General features: G+C 39.0%; 1 protein-coding gene across 5 annotated transcripts in view; it reads right to left on the bottom strand.

The window, feature by feature from the left end:
* Positions 1-11,911, bottom strand: part of UGGT2 (UDP-glucose glycoprotein glucosyltransferase 2) — a 103,960-nt gene extending 92,049 nt beyond the window's left edge. For 2 of the 5 annotated variants that reach the window (XM_026119437.2, XM_064504603.1), the window contains exons 1-3: positions 11,612-11,907; positions 9,926-10,008; positions 521-651 (exon numbers count right to left, since the gene is read on the bottom strand). In XM_026119437.2, coding sequence (XP_025975222.2) covers positions 521-651; positions 9,926-10,008; positions 11,612-11,901 — 504 coding nt within the window. In that variant the 5' untranslated portion in view covers positions 11,902-11,907. Of the gene's footprint in view, positions 1-520; positions 652-1,728; positions 1,797-9,925; positions 10,011-11,611 lie in introns of those variants that run through there. The other 3 variants (XM_064504618.1, XM_026119438.2, XM_064504610.1) reach the window with 3 other exon arrangements.
* Between the last annotated feature and the right edge of the window lie 273 nt (positions 11,912-12,184).

Raw genomic sequence — 12,184 nt, 5'->3', positions numbered from 1 at the left:
TGAAGGCTGCATTGCTGACAGGAAGTGCAGCTTTAGGCTAGAAGCACAGTGCATTTATATCTTCCCACTTTTTCATCAGCAGCAAAGCAGATATTTGACTATTCTATCTTCCAACTTCTGAAAATATTAGAATAATGTGAATGATGAGAACTCCACTAAGTAACAAATTAACTGCTTTGAAGCTACAGGAAATTTCCTACTTTGGGAATGTCTGATTTCCCATAAAGATATTTAAAGCAATGCAAAAAAAAAAAAAAAACTGAGCTTTAAGAAAGAAGGATTGCAAAAAACCTACCCTGAAAATAAAGCTATTCATACAATTAAATGTGAATATTTGTTCTTCACACTTAATAAAGACAGCTAATAAAACATCACGTTATACCTTTTATAATATTGATCAGATTTGATTCCAAGTAATGTCTGCATATATTTTACTGAACTGAAATAACAAAAATTATTTACTCTGAAACCAAAATTCAACATAAAATCACATACTAAATATATCAGATCATATACATACCTGTTGAAACATCTGAACAGTTGGAGAGTATGCCCTTATGGAAAGTGCAAACTTCAATAGGTTGATCTGCAAATTGGATAAAAATTGTCCTGCTTTCTTCAAGATTAAATTGTAGTAAGAATGCTCTGAATCTGTTAAAAAAAAAAAAAGAGACAAACTTCTAGTATTTAGTCACAGATGATATGGCATATCTACCTGTGCAACATAATAAACAAATACTGTATTAGCACTGATAGGCAGTCTGAAGGTTTTGAATACTGTCAATTGTTTCCTTTACTACTAAATCTAAAAGCCTAATGTCAACGTAACACAAAAGCATCAAAAGTTAATATAATAGTGCTGGTTAACATCCATATAACTTTCAGCAATAGAAAAAAAAACACTCAAGACAATAATGCCTCTCTGCAGAGCCATACTGAAAGACCTGAATATAGTTTATTCATTATTTTTTATTTTTCAAGCTTATGTTAGGCTTTCAATGCAAATTTTGAAGGCTTTTAATCTTCAACTAGCATTATTTTTAAGATGACTTCTTCACATGTAGTCTTGGGACACTCCAACCATGCCACTTACATAAAAACATTCTAATGGCAACATTCTTTGGGCTACTCTTCTATATCCTATTTCTTCCCTAAAGATGCATGATAAACAAGAATATGAGAAGGGATACAACACATGAAGTGGTTCCCCACACCCACCTAACACCTTCTCAAGGCCAAAATTAGGACTCTAAGTAAGAAGGAAAGGTGGATGGGGACTGGGAATGATAGAGGTTATAATAAAGAACTTTGGTTGGAAGTAAGTGACCTCCATTTCTTCTTCCAGTGGAATATTCAAGTGACTACTCTCACACTTTCCTTGGACTGTGTGACAAAGAAGCCTAATTAGAAGAAGTTGCAATACTGTTCTACCAAGTTGTAAAACAAATCTGTTTAATGAATTTAACAAATAATGTGTACCACAATTTTGAATCAGGCTATACACATTCTAATACATGGCTGCATATGATATTCTTGAACACAAATGAACTAAAGTCAAGGACCCAAAGCTGTTACCGTATCAATCATTCTGCTCCACCCCTCTTCCAGAGTTTGCTCTCCCACAGCAGGAACAGCTTAAGCATACAGGAAACAGTCCTGAATCAACAATTTATGGTCCAGCACATCTAAGTAGTCAGCATGGATTTTAGTTACATTAATAGATACTACCTGTAAACTGCAGTGATTTAGGACCTTCTTCATATGTAATTCAAGTATTCTCCTACTATGGTGAAAACCTGCCACGAAGGAGAAGACAGTTGAGGAAAGGAACCATTCTAGCTGCCCAGCTTGAACTTGCCTGTGTTCTTAAGTCAATACCTCACTTTAAAGGTGCTCTTGCTGAGAAAATGGAACAGCCATTCCTGTGGGAAACGCCTCTAGCAGTCCAAAGTGTTGGATACACTCCATGTGCTGATAGTCCAGACTTTTACACAGTGTGAAAATCATCTCACATGATTTTACCAATCAGATTTTACCTGTGTCAGCTGCAGTAGATCTCAGAAGTACTGATATCAAATGATGACTGCAGCAATCAAAACAGCTTTCCCTTACCATGGCCTAGGTCCTAGCAAAACACTAGACCACACACAATGGCCTTGCAGGCCATAATTGCACAATTATCACTTACCTGCACCCCACCCTGGGTGTAAATAAACCTCAGAGCTTAGCACATTCCCATGAAAACAATCTCTTAAAATGGGTACAAAAAATCACCTCAAAATTTGGAGATAAAAAAAACTTGGAGAATAAATGTGTTTGGCTACTACTGAGCATTTGACACTGATGTCAAAACATTGGAAAACATCTTTTGGTCTACACAGACAACCAGCCTTTCATCCTTCCCATTCAAGAGGTGGATTATAATAATTTTAATTATGGTTTTCATAGTACCCTGAATTTTCTTTGCAGCATTTCATTAATATTCATTAATATTACACAGATCAGGCCAAACAATTTCCTTCTTACCTTGTTTCCTTTCCAAAGTATTGTAGAATACTGTCATACCTTTTTTCCTCTTTGTTTTAGCAAGTAACTTTTTCTCTAAACTCTACTCATAAATCAGTATGTGAAACCTTTCAAGCCACTTTTCTTTTCACTGAATTCTTCTAATTTTTGAAATTTTTAAAAGTATCTTTCTAGTATTGCAGTATCCAAACTAGTTTACTGAAGTACTTTTTCTCCTTCTGTTTGCCCTACCACTGGCAATTCTTTTGACATACAATTTACATTATTAAGAACTTCCTGTCCTCTCACTTTCCTCTTTACAACCTCTTACCTTCTCTTGTTCTTAAAATCTCTAAGGTCTCCTCTCTGCCTTTTCCTCCTTCTTAAAATGCATTATTTATAAAGGCTGAGTTTGCTGTAATTCATCAGAAAAAAACTAGGATTACAAAAGGGCACAATCTACATTTCCAGGACGCTGACTTCCCATAAACTGTATACATTCATTACTGTCTAATGTTAAATTCCCAGGACAAAAACCATTTCTTCTTTGTTTTCTACAGCTACCCATAGCCCCGGAAAAATTGAAATTAAATAGATTTGGCTTCACAGGTTTCAGGCAGTGTATGTAAAAAATTCTGGAAGTAGCAAATACTTCCAGACTGAAATGTCTTTCCAGTAACTTTATTTTCCTATTTTCTTCATATTATCTTCACAAAAATAAAAATTCCATCTGAAATTTTCTATCTCTCAACTCAGGTGCAAATAACATTCTCCTGGACACAATGAAGAGTTACTAAATATACAATTCTGAAGATACTACCTTAATAAAATATTTTCACAGATTCTACATTTTTTGGCTTACATATTCCAACTGTGCTTCCACTGCTGCACATAAAAGAGGTAGATTTCTTTTTGTCTGGAGAATGATTAAGGTGATGACGACTTTAATAGGCAGAGTAAAAAAATAAACAGCATTTTTAACGTGGCTTCAAAAATAATTGCATAGTATATTGACAAGGCTACATTTATCAAATCATGCATCCATTTCTACTACTACAGCTTATACTAACACTGCTAGCTTCATTCAGACTGACTGTACTCCTTCAAACTTCAGCAAGATGAATTGATGCACATCAAATGCCAAATGATCCATCTCAGCCAAGAACACTTTTTAAGTTTGCTACATTAAGAACTACAGTTTCAGTCTTGAAAATTATTTTAATGTAGTATTTGTTCCTTGAAACTTGGTAACTGCTTACCCTCCAGGCACATTTGAACAATGCACTCAATGTCAAAGAGTAGAAGCAGTAACATTTTTAGGATGTTGCATGGAACCAAAGACAAACAGCTGTTTCTGATCATAAAACGCTGCATGATAGCGTATTATCACTAAACTCATTAATAAAGTTGATTAAGAAATAAATAAATGAGACACCATTTAGCTCCAGATTTCAGACATCTAAACACATGTGTACATGAGTGAGGTATCTGTAAACTTCCATTCTAGGCAACAGAACCTGAAAAGCTATTTAGCTCATACTAAAGAAGATGCCTAAATTTGTCAAATGAATAGCCATCTAAACTCTTGTGGCTGAATTGACTAGATTTCCATTGACTGCAATACTTGAAATAGCTAGCTAAGAAGTAGACCCATATTTAAGCATCTAAATTTAGTGTCCACGATCTAGAGCTGGAGCTCCTATCACAGGTGTATTAAAAATGTTTAAATAAGATGAGACTAGGATGGACATGAAAGGAAAGGTATTTATCACTGCTCCTCAGATTCCATTCGAGTGAGCACATGCAGTAGAAAATATATGCAGGTGCCCTGTAGAGAAACTGGAATACTGATGCACAGGAGGCAGAGAGAGTAAACATAAGGGATGTGATTAAGTGGGAAGAGCATGGGGTGATGCCGTTGTTTTGAGGGAAGGAGAGTATGGGGACTGTTCAAACTGAATATATGTGTATATCTACATCTAGAGACTGTTAGGGAATTAGAGATCTGTGTGATGAGAGCATTTCAAAGACTGACAAATTAAGCCAGTGCTTCTACTTTTATGGGTGCAATAGGCCTCTGCTTCAGCCACAGGACATATGATATATATGCATAGGAAAAAAAAAATCAGGCTTTATTAGCAATTCTGCCCAAAGAATAATCTGTTCAATGGTCTATGATAAAGATACAAAAATCTTAAAGCCTACATTTTGCAGCCCAAGACTCCATTGCAGTATAATAAGCAAATCAGGAAACAGCAGTTCAAGCAACCACTGGCCGAACAGTCAAATCCCCAAGACATCCAAGCATGACACCAGTATAGATGAAATGTTTTATTTTATTACATCCTTATTATAGAAAAATGCAATGCTTGTGAAACTGTATTATTTCCTCTTGAATCTGTAAGGTTGATATTTGCATAATGAATATATATCTAATTTAGTTGTGAATAATTCTCATCTAACACAGTATGTGCTGAGTAGTCTTCTAAATCTACAGTAAATAATTTGCATGATTGTTGTTTATGTTATATACTGTTATAATTTTTTCAGAGAAAATAGCTTCCCTACTAATACATCTGTTTTTATTTATTTTATTTAAAAGGCACATGTAAGCTGAACCACTTAGGAAGACAGTAAATGTTCAGTTATTAGTTACTCGGAGGAAACTGGCTACTTATCTTCACTCTGTATCCCTAAACTAACCTTTAGAGATGTAAAAACAGAAGCAAGTTTAAACTGCAATGATTAGGGTCTTGTAATTGTGCTGATTTTTTATATGAAATTTTTATAGCCTTGGTTTCTTTAGAACATACAAGCAGACCAAAATAAGATCACCTACACCACCAGATCTGCAACAAGTCTGGCAGCAATATGTTGCATATTAATTAGAAATGCACAATGTTGTCCAGGCTATTTGAAGATCTCACTCTAATTTAATATAGTGTATCCCATTACTATCCTTTTTGATCTCTTTCGTAGCACACAATCTCAATCATTGCCAAGTCGATTTGAGTTCATATTAAATAAAATTTTATGACAAGCAGTCAAATACTTCAGCCTACTAAATACTTCACCAAACTCCATGTACATTGCTCCCATCAAATCCCTGCAAAACCTGTATCATAAACAGACCATTAATAGACCAAATTTGCTACAGCTGACTATTTGAAATGAGCACGTTAACAACTACTGTTGATTTTTCTGATTTTAAAACAACACATTTTAAGAACTTATAATTAACAGATTTGAAATCACCTAGGGGATGATTTAAAAAAAAGAAAAGCCTTCATATTTGATTTTTCAGTTGCCTCTTAGCTTCTCTTAATATTTTATGACTCTTCTGAAATAATTAACAGTAGGCTGGGGTAAAAATCTACCATCTATTTTCTATAAACCAAGCTCCAAAAAAAGTATTTCTTTACCTGCTAGGATAATTTTCATATTTAAAAACAAGAGTGTTTATTTCTTCATTATTCATCCTATCTACACACATTCACATCACCCAGTGCACAACTGAAAAGTCAATCCTCCAACCAGGCAATCCCCAACTAACCCTGTTTTAAGCCAGCTGCTTTAATCTGCTGAACAACAGTCTAACTGCTTGAGCCTTAATAAGTCATGTACATTCTTCTATGTCAATGTCTCTTAACATGTAACAGGCTAAGGCAGAGACATACAAAGAAGCAGTTTCTCCTCAGGTGTATGCGACTACACACCCCTCAGTAACTGTGTCACTCCAGTATCTCAGTACTAACACTCTTTACTCTAGCTGATCATTTCATTTTAGATGCCTAATGCAGACTTCTGTACTAAAGCAGCTTAACTATCGCTAGACACATTTGATACCTGTAGTATTTCTTTTTCACACTTAGTATGTTGACTTCCGTATGAAGTCAACCTCCTTAAGTTCAAATAGTCAATACTGATGTGACTGTTATTCAATAACGACCTACTTTTTCTCTGAAATTGAATCTTTGCTTCCCATCTCATTCGTAAAGAGCATTGGCTTGTTTGTGTAATACTATCTCAACTATGAACTGAATTCTAGGCGCCACTAGACACTTGGTGCCAGAGCTTGAAGTTCTCCTTATTATATTACAAATACAGGAGTTTGTTGACCTTAATGATAAATAAATATATATACCAATTGCTTAATATGGTTAAATAATATTTTATCACATTCACAAACTCCTCCGCTACCACCATATTTCTAATTCTTTACTGGCAAGATAGACCATGCAGATTACCCTGCTGGTAATATATAAATCCTCAATCACATTGATTTTGTCAAGGTAAATTAAGTAAAGTATGTAACTAACAGCAAATTTTAATAGATGTCTGTGTCACTAAGAGTAACTGTTACTGAAGCTTCAAATTCCTTGGGAAGTTGGTCCAAGCAAGCAGAGAAGACAGTGCTGATTAAAAAGTCCCAGCAGATCATCTAATTCAACAGTCTTGCCTCAAGGTCTTGATCAGCTATGTTGAAACCATTCATAGAATAAAAGAGTAATTTAAATTGAAAGGTACTTTTGAAGGTCATCTGGTTCAACTTTTCACTCACAGTGTTTTTTATTTCAATGCTAGATTAGGCTGTTCCGGGCCTTGCGCAGCAGAGTTTTGGATACCTCCAAGGATGGAGATCCCACAGTGTCCTTGGGGAACCTGTACCAGTGTTTACTTCTCCCATGGCAAAAACATTATTCCTATTAGCTAATGAAAATTTCCTTATTGCAACTTGTGTACATTGCTTTTTGTACTATTGCTGTGTACATTCAAGAAAAGCCTGGCTCGACCTTCTTTATCAGGCAGTTGAAAACAAAAGATCTCCCCTTATCCTTCTCTTCTCCAGGTTGAAAAAAACTAATTTTCTCAGCCTTTCCTAAGTCATGTGCTCCAGTCCCCAAGCCACTGTGGCAATCCCCAGGATGTCAGTGTCTTTTTGTAACGGGCAGCCCCAAACTGGACTTTGTACTCCAGATGCAGTCTCAAGCGCCAAACACCACTTCTCTTAATTTGCTGGCTACACTCTTGCCAATGCAGCCCAGTATATGGTTGGCCTTCATAGGCACAGGAGTGCACTACGACTCATTGCTGACCAGAATGCTCAAAGCTGTTTCTCCAAAACCACTTTCTAGCAGGTCAGTATCCAGCACACACTGTTGCTGGGGTTATTCCAGTCCACGTGCAGGAGTCTGCAGGTACACTTTTTGAACTTCCTCATGTTTGTCAGCCCATCTCTCCAGTCTGTCAAGGTCCCTCCAACAGCAGCCCCACCTTCCAGCATCTCAATTTCTCCCTCCAGTCTTTCATGACTTTGTGGAGAGTGCAATCCCACCACCATCCAGGGCATTGAAAAAAAACATCAATTAACATTGGTCACAGGATCCCTGACAAATGCTGCCAGTAGCCAGTCACTAGTAACGCTCTGGGGCCTGTTTCTGCTTTACACATTCTCATACCCTTACACGAAATGGCTCTGAAAAGCATTCACCAGCTGGGCCTACTACTCTCAGCAATAGTCTCTGCTTTCTTTTGTTTATGCTTATGATCTCAGACCATCCCCAGTCTTCATTAGCTCACAGAAGTGTTTTTACCTCTCTATTATCCTATAACTATAATCATACAGTCTTTGTACATCTTCTTCTACAATATCCTTCCTAAAAAATAGAGGGAAAGGTGAAAAGAGCAGGGAGACAGAACTAGAATGCTATGCTTTACACAGTTCAAAAGCACATCACAGAATTATAAGCTGCAAAAGGGTACTGCTTACCACACTGTTTGCTTGTTCATCTCCCAATAATTCCTTAAGTCTATTTGGTTTTTTTTTTTTTTTTTGGTGACTGCTGAGCACTGAAATAATGGTTTCATTAAACTATCCACAAGGACACCACAATCTCTTTCTTGACTTGTATTTAGTCAAAGTCATAATTGTGTTTGTAGAAATGGGCTTTTTCGTAAGGTCTTTCTCCATCCTATTCACAATATCCCGTGCATAACAGAGATTCTGTGCGTAACGGATTCACTGCTGCCATTTTCTGCATGATCTTCCTAAAACTTGTCAATTTTTTTTGACTATTAATATAACTTTCTATCAACTGCTAGCTTCCCCCAAACATACCCCAACGCTATTCATCACCTTTTATGAGAAGCTGAAACAGCTCAGCTACCACCTTTGGGGAACTTTTTCACTAGTTCTACATATTTGTATACTGTTTCCCATATTTTATATTATTAACCCAGGAAAGAATACTTTGAAGTATTCTGTCAGCAACTGCATTACATGCATGCACATCCCTATTGATTTATGTAATCTTAAATAATTAATCTCACTTAAGATTTACTGGTTTATTTTTCCCAGAATCATCCCTTAGGTGCTTTTAAGGACTGGAATCACATCTTCCACAGCCTCTTCCTTTGGTTCCAAAACTGATTTGTACATACATGCTGCATGCATGTTAGTAGCCGAATATGTCCACGTCCAAATTCCTTTAAAACTTTAAGATGAACACAGTAGGATCCTGGCAGTGTGAACATTCGTTTAAAGCCTCTCCTAGTGGGAGGTCACTTTGAAAACACTACTCACGCTCATCCCTAAGGAACTGTGCTATTCTGAAGTGAAGAGCAAATGAAACAGCCTTACCTTGTTTTACAGCTCTTTTTTTCACCTGGACCTATTTGGTAGGTCAAAGGATGGAAAAATATCAACCAACCTGTTGGAGAGTCTAGCAGGCTCACAAACTTTTCATTATTATTATAGCTTCAGCAAATTAATTGCCAAAATATTTTCTGGGGTGACCCATTGTAATTTCATGTTTAGTTTGCTGGATTTTATGCTTTGTTCTTCTTTCCAAACTTCTACCAAGTTTTAATATTCTGTTTTCTAATCATGCAAGGTTTTATCCTCTTTTGATGGTGATAAACATGTATTCTAAGACACTAGCATGGCTGCTAAAAACAGTCTTTATGCCATCTAGACATATGAAACCTTTTTTTTGATCCTACTTCTCATTTTCTCTTTAGCTAGCATTCTCATCTTCATACCACTCCTTTTAGTTATTTGTGGTAATTTTCTTGGATTCTCTCATCTACAAACATCCTTGCAGAAAACATCAAGTCTGAATATTGCATAAACTCCTGCTGAATCACGAAAGAAGGTAAGTAGCTTTAATCTTCACATTCCTGTTCCAGCCTGTAATAGCAGTTCAGCCCATCTTGACTTCCTTGCTTTTAAAGTCCTCTACAGAGAAAAACCCCATAGGAAATAGGCTGAAACTTTGTGAAAGAAAAATATGTAGCAAGCAGTAGTGGAACAGTTAGGCTCTACCTGACTGCAACTAACTAATGTGTTAGCTTGACTTTAAAAAAGTAATGTACAATACAAGGTAACAGATTAAAAATAGCGTGTTTTTTATTAACTTACCTCCTTGCTTATAAATTGTTAATTCTCGCACAGTTTCCAAGAACTGCCAAAACTTCTCATTACCATCTTCTGCAATAAATTCACTGTTTAAAAAAATAAAAATGATGTCCATAGATTGACTTTGTCCAAACATGTGCCACAGTAAAATCTTCAATTGTTTAAAAAGAAACAGCAATATCCACAGATTTGATTATCATCTAACATCTCTGCAGTATAATACACTGAATACCGGTATAAATATAATTTGGTTAAATGAAAAGAAATTTAGAACAAGATATTACCAGCCTGAATTCAGTAATCAGAGCTGTAAAGCAAGTAGACTATTCTCTGATACTCAAATAAACACAAATAAAATTTTCATTTTATTTTTCCACATGCATACCAATATAATTGTATATAAAACCAATTAAGCATACAAACTTTCTTTAATTAGGAACTAAATACATAACTAAGAATACAAACTTTGTCATGTTATAATTTTTAATTAAATTACAGAACTCTATGAATGACAGTGACGTCTTAGATATGCAGGGGAGGTCCCCAGCCTCTGGAACACTTTCAAAGATGGGTTAACCATTACCAACATTAAAAGATTAGGGAGGTTTTGCTTTATTTCAAATACTATTTTTCAGTTTAGTGGTAGCACTTTTCAACCTTGTTATTAATGGAGTATCACTTCCCCCCCTCCCCACCTGCCAAAAAGATCTACTTGCTAGCATGCCTGTATTGTTCTCTAATCTTTACTTTGAAAGTTTTCCAGGGCTTTGATTACAGAAGCTTTCAATTCTCCCATTCATTGCAGTTCTTCATACAGCAGCAAATAATGTTAAATTAAAAAAGAAAAAAAACTGGCAGAGGAGCCAAGAACATGCACAATCCTGGAAACCACTTTCGCTACGTATTTTGATTACGATTAGGAGTTAACACTACCCTTTTAAAGACACATTTTACTACTACAGCTACACACCTTTACTAACTCTTTTATATGTTATTATTTCATTCATGAGTTAAAGAGGTCAGAGGAAGAGACACTTAATCACTACTCGATAGGGTTCGTGTAGGTTGGCTCATTGTGCCTCCTCAACCTAACCTGCAAAACGTCTGAGTAGGATAAACAATTACGAAATAATTTAAGCGGTACACTTCAGATACGGGACAGCCAGTCCATAATATAGCCATTTTATAAACAAGCGGAAAACACAAATGAAGCCTCGTACCTAAGGAGTACTTAGGCAGACACACGTTTAGTATGGGGGGGGGGGGGGGGGGATGCAGCCACCCCCCTCTCATAGCTCACCTCCCCCTGCCCTTTCTTGCTCGCCAGCCCGAACCGGCTCGCCCCGATGGCGCCCCGAGAGGCAGAAAGAGGCGAACAGGGGGCGCAGGGCAGCACCCCAGGAGGGGGCAGCAGAGCCAAAATCCTGGCACAGGGCCGGGGAGCAGAACACACCCGCTGGGCAGCCCGCCCACACACATTACACCACCTCTCCATGCACTTCGGCCCAGTTTCCCCCTCAACCCGGGCGGCGAGGGGGCAGAAAGGAGTCATCCCTCCTTCTGCCCCTCCGCCGGGGGGGCCGCCCCCCCGTCAGCAAGGGGTGGTGCCGCCGCCGCTCCCCTTCCCCGACCTAACGGCCCCGCGCGGCAGTTGAGGGAGCAGCGGGGGAGGAGGCTGCACGCACGCACCTCGCCTCCAGCAGCAGCGGGGTCGCCGGCCACTTCGCCGCCAGCCGGGCCGTCACGGCCGGGGAGGAGGCTGGAGCCCTGCCGCCCGGGCACGGCTGCGCGCACAGAAGGGCGAGCAGGAGAGCAAGCAGCGGCGGCGGCAGCAGCGCCGCCATAAGAGGGAGCGGGCGCGGGCGGCAAGGAGCGCACTGAAAGCAACGACCACCCCGCGCGGCGCCGGCTGGGCCCCTCCGCCTCGGCGTGCGCGCATCAGCCCCGCCCCCGAGCCCGAGCCCGTCCCTTGCTCCCATTGGCTTAGCCGTGCCCTCTCTAGCGGGCTATTGGCCGCTCCGGAGACCGACCGGCGGCTGACGCCAAATAAATAGCGGGCCCAGGCGCAGCTTGACTAGGGTGACACGCGGCGTGCGAGGAGGGGTTGTGCGTGGGCTGCTTGTGAGAGGGGGCGCGCTCGTTGAGCCGCGCGCGCTTCGCGCCGCTGCGCAAGCGCAGAGGCGGGGCTAAGGGCTGCTGGCTCGTGGCGAGCCGTTGTGGAGCAGCAGCGGATCCGCGTCGGGGCCCTTGTAGTGACCGCAG

The sequence above is a fragment of the Dromaius novaehollandiae genome, chromosome 1, assembly GCF_036370855.1.
Source record: "Dromaius novaehollandiae isolate bDroNov1 chromosome 1, bDroNov1.hap1, whole genome shotgun sequence".
NCBI classification, from domain to species: domain Eukaryota; kingdom Metazoa; phylum Chordata; class Aves; order Casuariiformes; family Dromaiidae; genus Dromaius; species Dromaius novaehollandiae.
This window is presented reverse-complemented; position numbering and strand designations above follow the sequence as displayed.